We start from the raw sequence: 20,805 nt of genomic DNA, 5'->3' as shown, positions 1-20,805 counted from the left end.
TTATTATAGTTTATATGAAAAATATAGATATAAACGTTTATATTAACATATTTTCACCCGTGAAGCAACGAAAATGTGTTTGATATTGAAATAATAGCAATTACGGAATACCCTTATAAATCATCCCCCGTGTTAGGGTTTCAGATTAGGTTTAGGGTTATGATTACGGTTACAGTGCCGAGTACGGTGTTCTATTAGTTTATTAGTATCATCTTTATCATTAGAGGTGGACAGACGAAGTCAGTGAAGTATTTTCTCGGCAGGACATCAACATGAACCAAGCTACCCGAACCACCCAGGATATTAATGTAATTAAGTAAGTATGGACATACTATTAATACGTAAATTACGTATGTCATTAAATTTAACTTATAAGGGCATTAGCTGTTATGATAAGAATATTTATTTTCTAAAACATTTTGCGATATAAGGACATATCTACAAATTAAGACAGTGACTAACAATTAATTTATGTAAATAATTTTATAACATAAATTATTTCGGTTACAAAGTTGTAACGTCATTAAAAACCGGTGATTTACCGAAACAATTACGACGTTTGGCTAGTGTCCGCGCACAACGCACACCGGTTACTACGAAAAACAACGGGAAACGTGTTACAATGTATTGTGTCACTTTCCCAATTATACAGCCTGTCTCAAAAAAAGTTGTGCAAGTGGAAAGCGCAATCTTTGGCAATTAGAAAATAATGTTGTGACAAGATGCTTACATCAACGTCAAGGGACTAGTCCTAGTTTTTAAATACTATTTGTTTCATTCATTTTGGTTTCGGCAATCCAATTAGTGTTAGGATTGCGGTTACAGTGCAGAGTGTATTCAGTATCATCTTTATCATAAGAGGTGGACAGACGAAGTCAGGGAAGTATTTTCTCGGCAGTACATCAACATGAGCCAAATTAAGTAAGTATGGGCATACTATATAATTATACGTAAATTACGAATATCGTTAATTTTAATTTGATACCAAAGTCTTGATATCAAAATCAATGTACTTATTATCTACGATATTGGGACATTGGTACCGGGATAAAATGACTTCTTTCGCCATCAGCATTTGGATGAAGGTGTCTTGAACTTCTTGGCTGTGAACTTATGACCTTGGACTTGGTGACCTTTGAACTGATGGCGCTGATGTGTTGATCCTCATGAGATACTTCTGCGTAATTTAGATGATATGACGCCTGCGCACTGACAGTCGGAATTTGATCCTCATTTGGATTTTGCAAACAGCAGCTTTCCGAATGCCTGAGGTCCTCAAATCCAACATTCCTTGTGAACTCATTATCAAAAGTGCCGTCACTATTGAAGAGAAGGTAGACTCGTTTCCATTTGTCAAGGTCTGGGTAAAGTTGGTCTATTTGGTCCAGGTTGAGAAACAGGTTCTTGCCCCAGTGTGGTCTTGCTTTGTATCGAGTGAATAGATGGTCTGCAAGCTTCTTGTGATACTCATCTATACCGTATGCACCGGATAGAAACGGTACCTGGTATATTAAAAGAACAAAGTGTTGAAAAAATGCTTTAGTATTAAAATATTGGTTGTTCTATATGTCTACATAGAAGTTGGCTTCAGTATTGACAAACTATGTTTCTGCATATCATTTCATAGCATATTTCTCAGCTATACATTTACATGTTTAAAGGTTCTCGGAATAAGAAAAAAAAGCAGTATGCCTATAATCGTATTTCATCAATAAATACCGCTGCATTAGAATGGCCTTGAATTATTACCCATACTCTAAAGAAAAGTGTCTAAACTTACATCAATAACAGCATAATAGTCGACCTGAGTGCCATCGGGGCGTCTTCGGTTGACAGGACTGAGATACAAATCATCCGCCTTTACCATTCGAACGTACAAAGGTAACAAAGAATAGACACGGTATTTGAGTAACTCCTGCATGATGCGTACAATGTCTGCTAAGGCGTTATCCAGTTTATCACGTGGGATGAAGTACCCAGCCTCACTAGCGCTGTTAGGAATGAAAGAGAACAACATTTTGATGTAAGTACAATTTTTACTTTTGTTTAACCAACTGGATGAACAAATGGGGCCTATACACCAAGATAATATTTTGGACTACGTTTGAAGCTTTAGACAGTGTTAGAAGGTGGTTCTCTCTATTTTTTGCCTGAAAGTCAAGTGGGTCCACTAAGTCACTTTTAAGTGACTTAGTGGACCCACTAAAAAACTGTTCAATGGGATTCATCCGACAGCTCAAAATCTGATTTCTTCTTTTACTGTCATTGAAAGTGGAACCGTCCAACATGCCTAATGAGTTTTCCAAAGCCATATAAGTGTGTTTTGGATGATTACGTTCCACCTAGATCCAGCCGTGTTTGGATATGAAAACAAACTAGAGCGGTTCTCGGCTTTCGCGGTTCTCAGCATTCGCGGTTCTCGGTGGGTTTGTGGTATAGGGTGGGGGAACCTTGTGTGATCCTGGATGGTGTGTTTTATTGATTGGTTTATGTCTTTGTGCTGTTTTTGCCCGTATGTGTCGTTTCTGTTCAGAACCTTGTGTGATCCGAATGTGTATTGTTTTCTTTGTGGTATTTGATGTGTTTTAAATCTATAGGCCCTGTTTGTCTGCCTGTGTGTCATGATCAATCCAATTGATCAATAGCTCCACATATCTAGCGTTTTTAATCGCGCCATTTGTTGCGTGGTCTTTCAGCGTCCAGCGTGTCTAAGCTTACGTGAGTATAACAAGCGAGACGCGACTGGAATAAATTCTAATTGTTTTGAGTGAAAGAAAAAGGAGCAGTCTTTGACTCCCTCTCCAAGCCTAAACCTCGAACCAAATTATCACACTGTGCAATTGGACTAACCAATGCAAGAAACATCATATACAGGGTGTCCCAAAAAAAAGAGGCCCCTCATTGTGCCCTCTTTTTCTCCTATTTCTGAAAGATTGATTAAATATATTTTGGTATGTAAAGAAACCTCGTTAGCTTTTATAAATCAAAACAATTATTTCAATCGGCTCACAACTTTTGAAGATATGGCCTTTTGAATAAAAGTACCCGTTTTTCACTCTGTCCACGGATAGCAAACAGAGTGGTTGTGATGGCTCATGCTGTGGAGTGGCCTGCACGACCACCAGACCTCACACCACTTGATTTTTTCCTTTGTGGCAAAATCCAAGATCTTCGCAAACGTATTACTGAATGCATTCGCAAGTATCCGGCGCACAAGGATGGTACGCAACGCAATTGATTTAATGAGGACCAGGGCTGAAACCTGTATTGGCCAAGGAGGCAACCAGGTAGAGGGTAGAGCAGCACAGTAAACTCACTTCAAAAGAACCAAAGAAAAACCAACCCGTCCTTTTAGTGCTACCTTTTATCCTAAAAAGAGAAATGACTTATGTTGTAAATAAAAAAAAGAAAGCAAGAAACAAGAAAATAAGAAACATAAACTGATAAACAAAGAGGCAAAAATAACCAAGAAAAATTAGTGATTGCAAGTAAAGCAAAAGAAGTCCCATTCGACATCCATTTTACCCACAAATTAATGACACTATTAACAAAATCCATTGCCCATAAACCCACCGGTAAAGCCCATTCCATAATAAAGTTATTTTATAAAGTTATCATTGAAGAATGTTTGATATTCATGTATGGTATGTGTACTCCTTTTTAATCTTTGAAGTAGCCGAACCTTCTCCGTGGACAGAGTGAAAAACGGGTACATTTCTTTAAAAGAGCATATCTTCACAAGTTGTGAGCCGATTGATATAATTGTTTTGGTTTATTACAGCTAACAATTCAAGGCTTCTTTACATACCAAAATATATTTGATCAACTTTTCATAAATAGGAGAAAAAGAGGGCGCAACACCCTGTAGTTTGATTTGAAGATGACAGTAACCATGGTAACGGTAAAAAGGATTTGCGCGCAGCTAAACACATGGATTTAAAATCTTCATATCTTTTCATCAACTCAAATTTCTCGGCCATATACTGTGTCTTGAAGATGACGAGCCTGTGAAAGAATATGCCCTGTATATCCCACCACATGGGAAGAGGAAACCGGGACGGCCGCGGACACTATACTTACAGTATGCACAGCACCTCCTGGGAGATACTGAAGGGTTGCTGCAGCCAAACAAAATTGTTTCGCTTGCCCAAGATCGCAACAGTTGGAGAAAGCTTGTACTCGCCTGCGCCTGCTCCGCAGCCGACTGATGATGATGATGATGGGAAGGACGTGCATTTTGATAACCCGTTTATTAAATTAAAATGACACCGTTTATCCGTTTTTATTATCCGTTTGTTAAAACATTAACAACACAGTAGTGCTTTAAGAAAATGTCCGAATTTAAAAGTTACAGTTTACAGCGATCAAAAGTTATTATGCCAGGTTGCACGTAAAGCTCGTCATTTTTAAATGACGAGCTTAATATCTTATCTGCAACTTTTAAATTTGGGTATTTCTCTTTTAAAACACCGCTGTATAGTTGATATTGAACAAAATTAGACAAATCGGGTATCAAAATGCGCGTAAATAAATCATCCTTCCTTTTATGTTGAAATATTGAAAACAATTATTAGTTCTGAAGCTACAGTCGTTTTTATAACAACTGCGTTTCTTTTTGTGCAGACTTGTGTACATGTATATCATCATACACTTTTCACATTTTCATGATTCTTTTTGCTAAAGTCATGTCAAGGTCATATGTGGTTAATTGAGCATTTCATGAAATATAGTGGATGTGATCACCATGAAGCGCCAAACATATTCAAGGCCATGTCAAGGTCATCTGAGGTCTGCTGTTGGATTGTTGGACGGTAATGAAACTTGATGGGTGTTATCATCTTTCAGTGGGGAATATTTTCCAGGTTATCTGAGGTTAATTGAATATTGATTGTCGGATTATCAGGAAACTTGCTTGGATTGATATGCATGGAGATTTTTGTTATACAATTCTGAATTAGATATGCTTAGCACACATTTTAAGAGTAAATTTGTATTTCCTATATTCTTTGTGGTATTTACCAATAAATACCCATATGTCCCATCCGGAAATTAATTTACACATAAAACAAATTACCAGCATATCATGGACTACCAATGTAAATTATGAAACATGGTCTTCTTCCGTGGCATTGTCTTTTTAAAGACATTTCTTGTTTGTCATTATTCAATTAATGCTCTGCGTGCTAGCTATGCGCTTCAACGGAAATAGTTGAAGTTTTGAAATATTTTCTCAACATATCAAGTGCTATGTTAAGAACTACTGAACCAATACTAGGTTTGTATGTACTCATTTTAAAGCATTTTTCATGCTGATTCCAAATATGGTCATGAAAATTTACATTTCTGAAATTTTTGAATTAAAAAAATGTTGAAACATGTCGTCTGCAGTCAACATCCGCGTGAAGAGCGTTAATAAAGACTAATTTACAAACAGTAAATATCTTATGGAGCAAGTGAGCATTCAATAAGTTTTTGTGACAAAATTAAGAATATGAAACCGAACATTTAGCTAGCTATGCGCTTCAACGGAAATAGTTGAAGTTTTGAAATATTTTCTCAACATATCAAGTGCTATGTTAAGAACTACTGAACCAATACTAGGTTTGTATGTACTCATTTTAAAGCATTTTTCATGCTGATTCCAAATATGGTCATGAAAATTTACATTTCTGAAATTTTTGAATTAAAAAAAAATGTTGAAACATGTCGTCTGCAGTCAACATCCGCGTGAAGAGCGTTAATAAAGACTAATTTACAAACAGTAAATATCTTATGGAGCAAGTGAGCATTCAATAAGTTTTTGTGACAAAATTAAGAATATGAAACCGAACATTTACCGAATGTTAATCATGTTAATAGAAATGTCTTACTTTTTAGAGCAAATGGACATTACAATATCACTGCAAAAAAAAGTGTTCTGAATTAGAACACTAAAAATTGTAACACTTATTGAACATATAAAAGTGTACTGATTGTGAACACCAAGTGTTCCAGACTTTAACACAACAGTATAATTTGTGAACACGTGTGTTCACCTTTTGAACACTTGATGTTAACATATTGTCGTCATTTTGTGAACATGGTGTGTTCATGTTTTGAACACCTAATGTTAAAACTTTGAACACAAAGTGTTCCAAATCCTAACACATTTACATGTTCAATGCCATGTAACACTTTAAGAACACATTTACATGTTCAAAATCAAATGTGTTCAGCTTTAGAACACTTGTGTTCTAATCATTTAGAACACTTGTGTTCTAATCTTTGAACACCGAGATGTGTTCACAAATGTCATACACTTAGTGTTCTAGTCTGGAACATATGACACTTAGGCCTACATATGTTCAATAAGTGTTACAAAAAGGGATTGTCAGGTATTTTTCTATAAACCGCAAAATGTTCAACATGTGCAAGCCGTGCAAGCTGCAGGCCTGTGTAAAATAAAATGAGAACAACTGATGATCTCCATAAAATGGTTTTACAATCAGGCGAGCATTTTATGCTATTATATGCCTATAGTGTTGTGAAAATTGTAGATTAAACATACAGTGTTCATTTTATGAACATTTAGTGAATGATCAAACACTATGTGTTTAAAAGTTTCCTCTGGCATTATGTTACGAACACTAAGCGTTACAAAATTGAATGCAGTATGTCAAATAGGCCTATATGTCGAATTTGAACAGGTGGTGTTCTAATGCTGAACATTTCAAACACTATGTGTTAAAAGTATCCTCTGACATTATGTTACGAACACTAAGCATTCTGAAATTGAATACAGTATGTCAAAATTTGAACAGGTGGTGTTCTAATGCTGAACACTTCAAACACTATGTGTTTAAAAGTTTCCTCTGACATTATGTTATGAACACTAAGCATTATGGTTACGAACACCAAGCATTATGAAATTGAATACAGTGTGTCAAATTTTGCACAGGTGGTGTTCTAATGTTGAACACTTTTTTTTGCAGTGATGGCAGTTCAGTGACCAACTGAAGTCAGGTTTATCCCCGTAGAGTCGGCAGTCCTTTACAACTTAGGCCTATTAAGAAGACAACTTGATAACTCTTGAAGAACACAACTCTTGGACCAATTATTAATATAAAAACATGTTTCTCGTCCAGGTTAAAAAAAAACAGAAAAAGAAAAGAGGATAAGGTTTTTTAAATTTTTTTAAAACTTTGTATCGCAAAATATAGGTGCAAAATAGACCCTGTATTTAGCGTATAAAAATACCTGAAAAAAGGAGGAGACTTTTTCTTAAATTCTATTCTTCTGGTAGATATAACTCTTGGTATACCCTCTAATGATCACAGAACCTTCAAGAAATGTTTTCAAAATTTAAAAATATAGAAATTAATAAAGTTATGACTCAATTTAAAAATAATACAAATTAATTAATTAATAGAAAATATCTCAGCTTCCTCGACATCTTTTTTCAAAATTTTAATAAATAGAAATAATGTTATAACTGAATTTTATAAATAAAAATGAATTTGAAGCGGCCTCAAAAAAGGAAGCGCATGGGGACCAGTAACAGTTTTATTTTTTTTATTCGGCCTTATCATATCAACTAATGCTATTACAATAACAAACGGTGTGAGTAATATCCAAGTTTGGTCATATTGGATTTAAAAAAAAAAAGAGGATTTTAATGTTTCGTCGAAAAAATAGGTGCAAAAGGACATTTTTATTGTTTAGGTATTTAAAAAAAATTAAATTAATTTGAAGCGGCCTCAAAGAAGAAGCAGTTTTTGTATTCTTCTGGTAGGTATTTAAAAAAAAAGAAATAAATTTGAAGCGGTCTCTAAAAAGGAAGCGGGAGGGGATGAGAAACATGTTTTATTTTTTACTCGGGCCTTATCATATTTACCGATGCTATTTTAATAGCATCGGTATACACGTACCATTAACATTCATGCACCCTTAACCCAGCGCAAACATTATAAACTTTATCAAGTGCTAATTGTGTTTACTTTTAGAGCCAGCACTAGTCTCTTACAAAGCCGCCGTTCCTATAACAAACATGTTTGTTCGGGATAGCCACACACAGTCTGGCCAGAGACTAAGCCATCACAAACGATAAATAAGCTCTCTCAAACAGGCGTCCAAAATAGCCTAAACCCTTCCAATTTCGATTTGTGAAGCTGTGTTTTGAAAACAAATAATGATGCGTAAAAAGCCACTCGTGTCATGACTGATGTGCATCTCTTTTTTGGCGTTTTTCGCATTAAATTAGGGTCCCGTTTAAATTCAAAAATAAACTGGTGTCTAGATGTAATCACAGTTAACACACCTGGGCCGATATTCATAAAGCCTTGCTAAATTAGCAACCAACTAGTGCTTAGCAAGATGCTAAATCCACTAGTTGATAGCTACGTAGCAATCAACTAATTTCTTATTCATAAAACCTTGCTAAACACTTTGCTAACTAGCTATCAACTAGAAATATTTAGCTGATAACTTATTTGGGTGTTTTGGGTGCTATGGCCTTCAACAGTTGTGTAACATCTAATACAATAGGCTTATATAATACATGTCTATTATACTTGAGCTCTGAACCACAGTCAAAATGATCAAAATGTAATGACTCATTGCTGATGGTCTTCATTGAGATTTCGTTAATAAAATTACATGTGTATTTTGTAAGCTATATAGGCCTACAAGGTTGTTACGGCAAATTAAATTAAAAAAGATACTCTGAACAAGTAAAGTTCATATACATGTTAAGTCCTTGGTTTGTTGTAAAAACATACTATACATACTATATTGCTTCATCAAATAGAAAACAACATGCATCCACTTAACGCTGCTCATTTAGCTTCATGAGCAACACTGTGTAAATAATATTAGATAATTTAATAGCATATGATATATCTTGCTTGTTGTCCTGACAAAAGCCAAGCATGATTTATCTTTATCAAATTGACATATAATTTGTTATTGAAAATAAGTCATGCATCTTTACCAAAGAGAACATTGGTAACATGTCTCCAAAATATATATTTTACGTATCAAACAATTGAACAGAATTGCTTCGATTGAACATATCTGCTTAACTAAAGATTACTTGCTATATCATAATCATTTTTCTTGTGCAAATTTGGTTAAACAATACTGGCTTAGTTCAATGTTTATTCATTCACCCTAAATTTGTTGTGTGTTTTTAAGACAGTTTCTTATGTGTAAAACACACTGAAGACCTCAGAAACAGAATATTCTGAGAACATTATTTTTCATAATTGACAACAGTTAATATGAAATTAAAACAATAAATCATGTCAAACTTAGTTCAAAATCATTAAGACTAGTTGTCAACTAGTGACTTAGCGCTGCCCCAGATCAACTCTAAGTTTTGGCAAAATTTTAGAATGTTGCTAACTCTAACTGGGTTTTATGAATAAGAATTAGCAATCAGCTAGGCTTAGCAGCTTGCTAAAGTCAATTTTAGCTGTCAACTAGGCCTAGCGTGGTTTTATGAATATCAGCCCAGGAAAATTATAGAATATACAACAACCTAGTTACGCCTGTTCAGTGCGAACAAGATGCACCTGGTCGGATCACAAAGATGTGATTTCCTCACGGATCACACCAATTATTGTTGGGTTCAGGACAAAAAATTCAATAAAAACGAATTCATGTTTACACAGTTTTTTTAATGACTAATGACCTAGTCATTGAAAGGTTTGGAAGTTTAATATAAAGTGTCACCAGTTCTTGTTCCAGATTAAATTGTATTGACAACGTAAGTGTCAATCAATCGTATGCTCTGATTCACGGTTGTTTGATGTGACCATTTATTGATTTTACTAACAAAACATTATAATATTAAATGTTCAATTCTAGACCTGAATAATACGAAAAGCTGTCACACTAATAAACTGTATATAAACATATTTTGTAACAACGTTTAACATTGATTTTTGTTTCTATATCAAATTATTCATCTTTTTCTGCCTTTTTGTGGTAATTTTAATTCTATAAACTATACTTTTGTGTGCAAATTGAGGGCGCTATTTAGATATATTTGAAGTTAAAATTAGCCAAATAATATAAGTTATACCTTACATTTCATGATAAGAAAGTTTTTTTGAAAATTCCCTTGTCATTTGTTAGTCTCTTTGCTGATGTTCTAATACCATTTTACAAGTGTCTACCCATTGTAAAGATGCAAACAAGATTTTAGATAAATTGTGCCCTCATTGTTCAACTTTTCTTTAAAATGACTCAGTTTTACATACCATCAAACAACCGTGGATTATTATATCCATCGTACAAATGGTACAATGTAGCCTGAACTTTGGATATTATGTACTTTGAATTACTTTTAACAAAATCAAATTATTGACAAACAAAGATACTTACGTATTATCTGGACTTACCTTACATTTCCACGGAAGTAACCAAATATGTTGTACCATTTGTCTATATCGACTGAATCTTGTGGTCTGATCACATGATTTAACGAGAAATTGGAGATGCCAGGGATGCATGCCGGGAAACAATTTGACAGCGATTGCATACAATTAGCTGCACAATCCGTCTGTAATAATTCCAAAAATGAAAACGTTCAACAGATATTAGTCATGATAGTAAATTACTTTTGTAATAACATTTCCTTTTTAAAAGCTTTAAAAAAGTCTTCATTACTACTTCCGTCGCCAAAGGAGTATAAAATGTCCGTCCAGGAGACTGAAAATTGAAAACACTGAATACTAAAACAGTATGACATTTTCATTGCAGACAATTTATCAGTGACTCAATATTGCCCGGCTCGATTGCAAGCACATGACGTTGAGAACGCCTGCTTACCTGAAGTGCTTGAGATAGACAATCCGGCCGACAGCAGCGTTGGCACTCACGCTCTGTGCAGCAGCACATGCAATTACACATCCTGGTGCTCCGTTTATCCGTTCTCTCTGAGAAGATATACCCACTACTCAGGACAACCCGATCAGCTTTCTTATTACTCCCAACAGGGAATGGACTGATGCCGATGGTCAAATGGTCATCTGACGAAAGATCTGTCAGCTCTGATGGGATCTTGAACCTCTTGGACTGTTTCTTTGAAGGCCATTTGATTTCGATATTGCGTCTCGTCTCTTTCACGTTGTATGCGGCGATACATTCGAAGGTAACGGAGTAGATTATTCCCAGCGATCCTAAACCAACGGCTGCTGCTCGGAAGATATCTGTACTGCATATTTCAATTGGTGGGTCGCCATACCTTGCGGCTTCGATTTTACATTTGACGGATTCAAAATCTTCATCGACATCGCCGTCTTTGGGTAGTCTGATCTTAACTTGAATGCCCTTGGCAATAACCATGTGAAGCTCCACCGCAAAGTTAGACTGAAAGTTAAAAAAAATATTTAAAACAAACACTAGTAATTACATTAGTTAATATTTATTATTCGAGGTTTATTACCAAAATATTTGAAACGCTGCCGGAGCTGAATTACAATAATACCCCCCCCCCCCCCCACCACACACCAATTCCACAGTCCCAACCAACACTTATAGGTTAATGAACGCGTAGTGTTGGGAGAGACATTAGACAAAATAATGCACGCGCGCTGATGCTGATGCGTCTTATGCACGAGCACCGAATGTATTCTCAAAACTGCTCAGATGGATTGGATGTAGGCGTTTTTGCAACAAAGATCTATATATTAAACAACAAACAACATATTTCTATTTATTTGAATTAAAAGCCTTCTTAAAGTTGATATATGTGATGGCTAGTGGAAGAAGATAGCGCTAGAAGGTGTCAGTGATCACTCTATTAATGATGCATGATGTGGACTTGCTGTCAGCAACTTTTTGCCTGGGCGGATGTTCCGGCCTGATTCTTCCTTCTTACTGGATCTATATGATCTCTAATCGATGTTGGCCTGACTTCACCGCCACCCTAGAGTGCTTCAGACGTCGCACAATGTAGCCCAGCAGCTTTGTTGTTGTTCATGCTCCGAATGGCATTTCCTTAAAGATGGGCAGCTCATCACAAATGGGTATGTCCTGATCAAACTATTAGTTTATGCAAGTATTTCCGCGCGCAATAATTGTTTCAGGAATACATTGGGAGAGGCGCCATTGACTGCTTAATAAATATTTGAGAGGTTAAAATTGCGTGCGGTAATAAAGTGTTCTCAACGGGGAATGCAATGCCCTTCTAAACACCTACCATTGTGTTGATTTTTTGTCCCGGTCCATGAGTTGAAGTGCTTACTATACCTCCTACTGTCATCTTTGTATACGGTGGCAAGGTAGGTAGAGCCATCCCAAACCGCCCGTCAATCTCTCGTACGAACTCGTTCAATATCTTCCCGGCCTGTACCTCAATGTGGTAAATACTGCCTGTTGAATTTTGAGGCTTTGCGTCCAAAATTTTGTTCAAATTCGTCATATCTGGAATTAAAGATAAAGTGTAAGCAACTGTTTAAAACTTGATAAATCCAAATGCGAAATCAGCTGAACCCCAAAACTCCGGGCCAAAACTACTAACAACAATGCTTTACCCAACGTTGGATCACATAGCCATGATAGCAGCTACACGAGTCTCTAAAATAATTGTTGGTTTAAATGTGTTTAACATTGGATAATCTTAAGGTTACTGTTTGTCATAGTCTATACTGATGATGCTTGATACCCAACGTTAGTCAGGTTTTGCACAACAATGTGTTTAACATTGGTCAATCTTAAGGTTACTGTTTGTCCTATAGTCTATACTGACTATGCTTGTTATCCAACGTTAGTCAGGTTTTGCACAACTTGAGATAGCACTTGGTATGATAATTTGTTTTATTTAACTTGCTTTGATCGTTGATTATAATTATGATATGTCATGCATCAATATTATGAACTAAAACTTGGCTTGTTAGTACACATCTTCTACTGATGTACTTTCCGTAAACCACCTTTCATTTGAGCACCGTGATGTTAAGGTTAGCAACTATCTTAAACTGTTGTGAACTTGAGATTTGGTAGTTCATAGCATCTTGTGAATGGCAGTGAGTTTTGGCAACAATTGCATTGATCCTGTCATAGCGAGTGTGTAGAAGAATTCAAATATCACAGATATACTTTTGTAGGTCCTGTGGTTCTTGAATTATGTTGTCAAGAAGGCCGAAACAACAACACTTTTGTAAAATGTACAAAACTCATTAACAACAATAAATCAAGCATGTTTTCAAAGTATATGATTTGTACAATGAACTTTTGCAAAACATCACCAGGTGTTATTTTTCAATAATATATTGATAAAAATCGATTTGTTTTTTGGCTGCGTCGACCACCAATACATCGTATACATTTATTGGGCCTGTTGAGCAGGATAGATAGATAAACTTGCTAAAAACGGTCCAGTTGACAGCATTGGCATAATAACTTGTAGGTGTAATGAATTTGTATCATTCCGCGTCATTAAAAGAAGTATAATCGTCGATTATTTGGAGCTAATGACCTTTGACGGTTGATATGCCATCAACCCATCGTGGGACGTTTTTCAAGCAAATTCAGTTTGCCGGGCGATCATGCATATCACGCTATGCATGACTGGCAGATGATTGACCGGCAGCCTGGATTTGCTGGAAAAACGTCCCACAATGGGTTGAATCTGTTGGGGTTTTTTTGGTTTTTTTTATATAATTTATTGTTTTATATATGTAGAAATACTTCAGAAGTAACGCATTTTTGTCAGTTTATTTTATTGTTAAAAAAACCCTATTATGTGTATTCAGAGAAGCGTATACAACCTGTCTCAAAAAAAATTGTGCAAGTGAAAAGCGCCCTCTCTGGCAATTAGAAAATAGCGTTGTGACATGATGCTCACATCAACGTCACGGGTGCAATCTTAGCTCTGAAATGCCGTTTGTTCTGTTCAATTTGCTTGTTCCAATTTCGAGATATGATAATTTAACAACGAAAGGGTAAAATCACAATTGTGCCACTTTTACTAGGGAAGAGAGCTGAACATGTAAATCAATGATAGCTGATGTTGATGCGTCTAATGCACTCCCCCCTGGCCTTCGGAGCTCTTGCATTAGACGCATCAACATCAGCGCGTGCATTATTTTGTCTAATATCTCTCCCAATAATTAATACGCGTTCATTAACCTATAAGTGTGCAATATTTGTTTGTCTTTTAACATGTATTAAGTGACTAAGAGAACAGTATTTACCATGAAAATCATTGACATGCACATTTTTACAGCAGAATGTGAATTATTTATTTATCTTTTAATCTGTTTTAAGTGGGAAAAGAGAATCATCATTCCTGCATCATGATAAAACAGTAAAAAAGGTCAAAAATGTTTGTATTGTGTAATTGATGCATTCGTTTGATTTCATGAAGGAACTCTTGATAAACTTGATGCTATCACTGTTACATGTAAAACCCTCTTCACTAGTAAAAGTGGCACAATTGTGATTTAACCCTTTCGTCTTTAACTAAACATGTCTCTAGATTAAAACAAGCAAATTGAACAGAACAAACGGCATTTGAGAGCTAAGACTATGACCTTGACGTTGATGTCAGCATCATGTCACAACGGTATTTTCTAATTGCCAGAGAGGGCGCTTTTTACTTGCACAATTTCTTTTTGAGACAGGCTGTAATATAATACCTATTAGTATATCTCGAACAGTCGTGAGCTTTGACCAAGAACTTCCAGTCCCAACGGCACGAGCACTAAGTTGGTTGTCATGAGCAAAGTGTACCACCGCTGCTATTTGTTCTACTGCAGATAACCCTTTCTTCAGGACGTCTTTGTCGATCGTCATACCTAAAGGTCATAGAGCAAGAATCAATATACTTTACTCTATACTAGGCTGAAAAAAGGTTATGTGAATTGATTTAACTATTCGATCACAAGAATATACATAGAATTTTTTTAAGTTGACCATTGTGTTATGTAAAATCAACGTTCATTAAGCACCGATAACTTATCACTCCGGTGATTTTTTTTCTTTACGTTTTTGTTTATTCCAAATAATGCATCTATTGTTCTCAGGTATTGTGTAAGCAAAGTTTATGACCATGATGACGGAGTTGAAATGCTACCACAGACAAAGTGAGCATATGATCCCACGGCATAAGAAAATACTTATGTGCTATATAATATACTAGTATACAGAATACGAAGAATATAACAAAAATAATCAAATTATAATAATAGTAAGAGTAATTTGCCATCAACACCTGATTTTACTAGTTTATTCTATTTTCTTATTCACATTTTTCGAATCTGATTTCAAGGTTTATTCCCAGTGAACATAGTGGAATATCTGGGAGGGGTAAAAATGTGCAACAGAATTATTGCCAAAGAACTGTATTGTCAAGATTATTTCATATATCTCTGGAATCATTGAGCGTATATTAAAAGTATACGGAATTGATTCAGTACAATAATATGCAACAGAACTGTTAAACGAGTATTTCGTGATCCTAGCATCCTCTTATTATGACATTTTTCAGTACATATCCACGAAAAAAGCATATTCCCAAAATTTCAGTTGATTCCGATATTGCGTTTGCGAGTTATGCATGATTATGTGTATTACACTGCTCCATAGACAATACGTTGTAATTTCGTTCTGGTGCACCAGAACGAAATTCAAATTTCACGATATCTTTGCTAAACGAATTAATCTGCAAGAAATATTTTGTACATAAACATTATGTAGCCAGAGGTTTCCAGTGATATAAAAATCTCAACTTTTTTTTGAGAAAAGTGGGGGATGAGGCTGTGGATCACGAAATGCCCTTTAACTGTTCGTATCATTATATTTGTGAAATTATTAGTACTACGAGGGTCAGTGTATTAAGAGTTGACTCGTGACGTCATATGTGGATTGTTTTCATGGCATTTCTCAATGATTACATAAACATTGTACCTTTGTCTTTCAAGCAACACATGTAAAAATTATATCACACACAAGATTACGTAACAGCATTAGCATAAAATCAATAGACTAGGGACACTGCCAAATCACGCAAAATACAGCAAAGGCACGTGTTTAAAATGTCCAAGACTGAACAGCAAAAGTACATGGTGCATATGGCTAGTGTTAGGCAGGAATAAACACTAGATCCTCAGTTTGCTTTTGGAAAAATATGAGACTTGCCAGGGTGGAAATGGGACGTCTGGAAACTTTAGGGCTTGAATGGAAGCAAAATTATTCTGCAAAAATGGCGAAAATGAAAAAGCAGTTATTACAAATGACATTAATTATCTCAAAAACGAAACAGATTAAAATATGATGACTGGTCACGTGTGAGAGCTGGTACTCAGTGCGATGATAACTGGTGCAAATCAAACAACAATCTGCGCATGCGTAGGTTGGATGACCGATACAACATGCTGGAAATGCACAAAAATTGCAAAATTCCATGTAAATATGGCCTAAAATATTACAAAATGCTATGAAAATTTTAATTACTTAATTTAGTTTTTGATAAACCTGGTTTATCAGCCGAAAAACCAAGTTTATCAAAAAACTCTGACAATCGAATTAATAAACCTGGTTTTTCGATTTGAAAAACCTGGTTTTTCGATCGAAAAGATTGAAAAACCAGGTTTTTCTGTTCTATTGTGCAATAGACTTGTCTACGGACCATTGATTGCTACGAGTATACAGATTCTTGATTGCTTTCATGAAAATAAAGTGGGTTAATCAAGTACTGTATTTTGTAAGTTTCAGAAAAGAAATTAAGGCCTGTCGTCAACTTCAACTAGTTTGCTTAACTATTTATCACAATGCCGAATACCTTCTAGTTGTCCAAATAGTTTAGTTTAGTTTAGTTTTTATTTAGCATTGCAACATATACAAAAATACAGAAAAATGTTAAGACATCAAGTACAATGCATCAAAATTTAACAACAATAATAAAATGTGCACAAACCACAAAATGCCATCCCAGATTGGAACGGCATACACGCCACAACACCAAAAGTTGCAAGGCAAGGATAGCCCATAAAAGCCTGGCTACGTATGCAGGCTTATTTCCAATGGGGTCCCAAAACAAAAAATGGCTGTGGACGTGGAGGAAAATAGAAAAAAAGAGACATTTGGACATAAGCCTACATACGTATAAATTCTGCAGATTCCTACTTCAAAGCACTATCAGCCAGGTGTTTTTTGACAGCCTTTTTGAAAGCCATCCTGTTGCTTATGGACTGAATTTGAGGCGGCAAGTCATTCCAATCTAAGATGGCATTATAGTAGAAGGACTTGTTGGCAATACCTTTGACTCTGGGCACAAAGAAATTAAAATTACTAGATCTGGTACGATGGGTATGAGCACTTGAGGTTCTAATGAAGTTGTTTCTGAGGTATGGTGCACCAGTATCATTGAAGATGTTGAATACGTGGTTAAGCCTTAGTTGTTTAGCACGGTCCTGAGAATTTAGAAGTTTAATGGAGTTACGAGTCAACTGATCAATGTGGGTCCTGGGAGACAAATTTAGAATAAAGCGGACTATTTTGTTTTGGGTGATCTGTAATTTGTGTTTAGCTCTGGTACTGATACCAACAAACCATGCTGAACAGCAGTAATCAAGGTGACACTGTATGAGAGCAGCACACAAATTTTTGCGAAGGGTTTGATTGAGATAGTTTGAATGCCTATAAAGAAACTTAAGACGCCCAATGACTTTCCTGACAAGAACATCAACCATGTTGTCACCCGAGAGTGTTTGATCCATTGTGATTCCAAGATAATTAATACTATCTTGGGAGCAGATAACTTGCCCGTTATAATTGATGTTAAAATCAGTGGCTCTCTTTAATTTCACATGAGAGCCAAATAAAATACACTCGGTCTTACCCACATGCAGGGATAATTGATTGTCGATTAGCCACTGATTACATGATTGAAGTTCTTTGTTGAGTTCATGGGAAACGACAGTGTCATCTTTGTCCGAAACTAAGATGACACTGTCGTCGGCATATAGTAATAGTTTATTTTGCACGGAGGACACCATGTCGTTGCTGTAGCAAATAATGCTACCACTTCTTAGGTTAACATTATTAACTGCTTCTAAATGCATTTGCTTATCTATCACATTTAATATAAAAACAGGGACAATCTGTTCCGACTGACTGTAGCAAGGAATATTGGTGGGTCCAACAGGATACGACTCTGTCATAGGATAAAAATAAACACTATAACCAGGTAAATGTGACACAACATCCAATGGGCATTATGGAGATAACACACTATTTCAGTATAAACAAAGTTAAAATCAGACGTTTAGGAAAGATAATATTTCCTTTTCAAGGGATAAAATGATAGAGAGCAGCTCCCAGGTTACAACTGGGATAAAGGTCAGTGTGATGTGCCCTGAGTAATTTAATTGGATGATTTATCTTTGTTTACAATTAGAATCTATTTGCTGAGACATTTTAGGGATTCCCCTTTCTTGCATCAACTTGATCAAAAACAAATTGAATGGATAGCTGTGAATTTCCCTTTTCAGTGTGTTGCACAATTGGAAAGTCCCCTGAGATTGTAAAGTGAAAATGATGTCATGGAATTCCCCTAAGGAAGTGATGTAATGAGAAAGGTTAATGTTATAATTAAGGCTTGGGAATTTTGGCATTTGGCTATTAATACTTGGGATTTCCCAGTGCTTGATATATAAGAAAATGTAAATACAATTATTCACAGTTGATAGTGTTGATCTGGGCTAGCTAGCTAATACGCTTACAGTCCAATTCCTTCAAAGAAAGGAAATTGCAAACCAGAAGTATATTTTGTAGTTAATGTACTACTGCCTGCCAGTGATGTCGGAGAAGATCTAGAATACGTCAAAGAACGTACTTCTTCCAAGAAAGGAATACATATTCTTCTGTCGACTTGCTGAAGTCTGGTTTATGCATAGATTATCTAAATGTGATGATCTATGGTTTTTGATTCAACGTAACTGTCAAAATAAGTGGGGACAACTGCATCGCAGTCCTGCTTCCTGAAGATATTGTCTGAAAGGTGGAAATAGCACCAATTTTGGATAAAGCAGCGCAAGGAGTTAAATTTGGAGAAAACAGCGCAAGGAGTTAAGTTCGGAGAAAGCAGCGCAAGGAGATAACGGTTTGGAGAAAGCAACGCCATTTTGTGTGAGGATTTTATTCGCAAGGATATTTATCAATGCAAGTGTACAAAGGACTTCGCTGATTTTCGCAGGGCAAGAGAATAAGGATATACATCAGCCGTCCAGAACATTGCAAGAACTCTTTATGATCACCAAGAAGAAGAATGCTTGCTAAGTACTAAATAGTTAAAGAGTGATTATAATTGATTATTGTGTATGCGCATTAATTTTTGTTGTCATATATTGTACCAATCATAACTTGCTTTCAAAGGTGAGGGGTGTAACCTAAAGCACTGACCACCCTATCCTTGACCGAGAGGTATCGTCTGCCATCTGGATGCCCGAACTGTTCTGAATCTCGGGATGCTTTCAGTTTTGGTCATGTATAATGCACACCACCCACCGCACCGCCTAGGTGTGTATCTGGAGCGAGGGGGCAGCAACCCTCCACTTTAAGCTGCTGTGAACCACCGATTGGCCCATGTGGTTGTCTTTTATAGTGCCTATGTGCCTATATGAGTTCTTGACCTGTGTCACTCCTCATGGGCTATTGTTCACTCTAGTCTTTTATCCAAAAAAAAAAAAAAAGAAACCAAAAACCAAAAACAGAAAAAAAACAGAAAAAGAAAAAAAGACTGCGTTAAGATACTATCCTATACAATGAATTAATAATGATTGTGCTAAATTACAAACACAACATTATCGTGATTATTTTGGTACGTGGTCTGTATTTCCTATACAGCACAATATGTTTTACCAACTTTGACAATTCGCAATTTTATTTTATTAATTTGAGTAAGCAAAACTTGGTATAATTTCAATTTCTAATTATTATTATCTAACATATTAGAGGCTAGAGTTAACATTAGAACGTTTGTGTGCAAGATATAGGCCGGAGCTATAGCCCACGTCGCTAATATGATATTACTTACCTTGGATCAAGTTTTTTCTGGCAATTGAGTTTGTTGGTTTAAAATAACTGACCAACGGTTCCACGGTAACTGTTCCATCGAAATTGTAAAAAACTTTTCGGTTGCCACAACCACAGACCTTAATGGATTGGTAACAACATTGAATACATGGCTCTAAACCGCAACAACAGCGCAAAATGTTACAAAGTGCCGCCATTTTCGCATCTAGTTATTGCAACATTGTCAAATGTGAAAAACTTTTATCTGCATGCTATCAAACGTAACATGTTCATGTTAAAGTTTCAGTAAAATATCGTTAACTTCCCTTAAGTAGCTTAAAGTAAAGTAAGGATCCACGAAACACAAGACGTTGCAAACGGAAAATATATGTTATCAGTATTTTCCTGTATGTAACTTTGATGACGATATCAAAAAACACAGGTGACTCGAACTGGCAGAAATCAAGTCCTCTTAAATAATGTTCGAAGAGAACGCGCTATGTGCTATCGTCCATGACCAATATGCTTGGATGAAGTTTATAATTCTGACCCCGACTTGTTATTGCGCCTTTTGTCGAAGTTGTATTTTTACTTTGTTTTTTATTTGATTTATTCAAGGTACAGCATTTTGCTGGCTTGTTGCACAATTTGACCCATGAAAGGAATTTTCCGCATTGTCTGTCACAACTTAGTTCACTTAACCCTTCCTTTTTTTTAATCATGAGTCGTATCGTAATGTCGGTAATGAACTGTAATTACAACAAATACAAGTAGAAAATGTATTGTTATATAATTGTACAAATT

General features: G+C 35.8%; 1 protein-coding gene across 1 annotated transcript; it reads right to left on the bottom strand.

Annotated features, from left to right (window-relative positions):
- Positions 1–1,016: 1,016 nt before the first annotated feature.
- On the bottom strand, positions 1,017–20,445 carry LOC140154149 (L-gulono-1,4-lactone dehydrogenase-like). Its single transcript, XM_072176756.1, has 7 exons — positions 20,024–20,445; positions 14,625–14,783; positions 12,185–12,408; positions 10,813–11,352; positions 10,383–10,543; positions 1,781–1,991; positions 1,017–1,502 (listed from the first exon to the last, which is right to left on the bottom strand). Exons 1-7 carry the CDS (start codon positions 20,217–20,219, stop codon positions 1,017–1,019), a joined length of 1,977 nt encoding a protein of 658 aa, XP_072032857.1. The 5' UTR covers positions 20,220–20,445.
- Between the last annotated feature and the right edge of the window lie 360 nt (positions 20,446–20,805).

This window comes from Amphiura filiformis, chromosome 6, assembly GCF_039555335.1.
Source record: "Amphiura filiformis chromosome 6, Afil_fr2py, whole genome shotgun sequence".
Classification (NCBI taxonomy): domain Eukaryota; kingdom Metazoa; phylum Echinodermata; class Ophiuroidea; order Amphilepidida; family Amphiuridae; genus Amphiura; species Amphiura filiformis.
The sequence above is the reverse complement of the archived record's forward strand: the minus strand, read 5'-3'. Positions and strand labels throughout refer to the sequence as shown.

Coding starts and splice junctions, on each gene's coding strand:
- LOC140154149 (XM_072176756.1), bottom strand. CDS start 20,219: ATGGCGGCACTTTGTAACATTTTGCGCTGTTGTTGCGGTTTAGAGCCA. Junction 12,409..14,624: donor TGTTCGAGATATACTAATAG/GTATTATATTAC, acceptor CTTTAATTCCAG/ATATGACGAATTTGAACAAA. Junction 10,544..10,812: donor GTCTATCTCAAGCACTTCAG/GTAAGCAGGCGT, acceptor GAATTATTACAG/ACGGATTGTGCAGCTAATTG.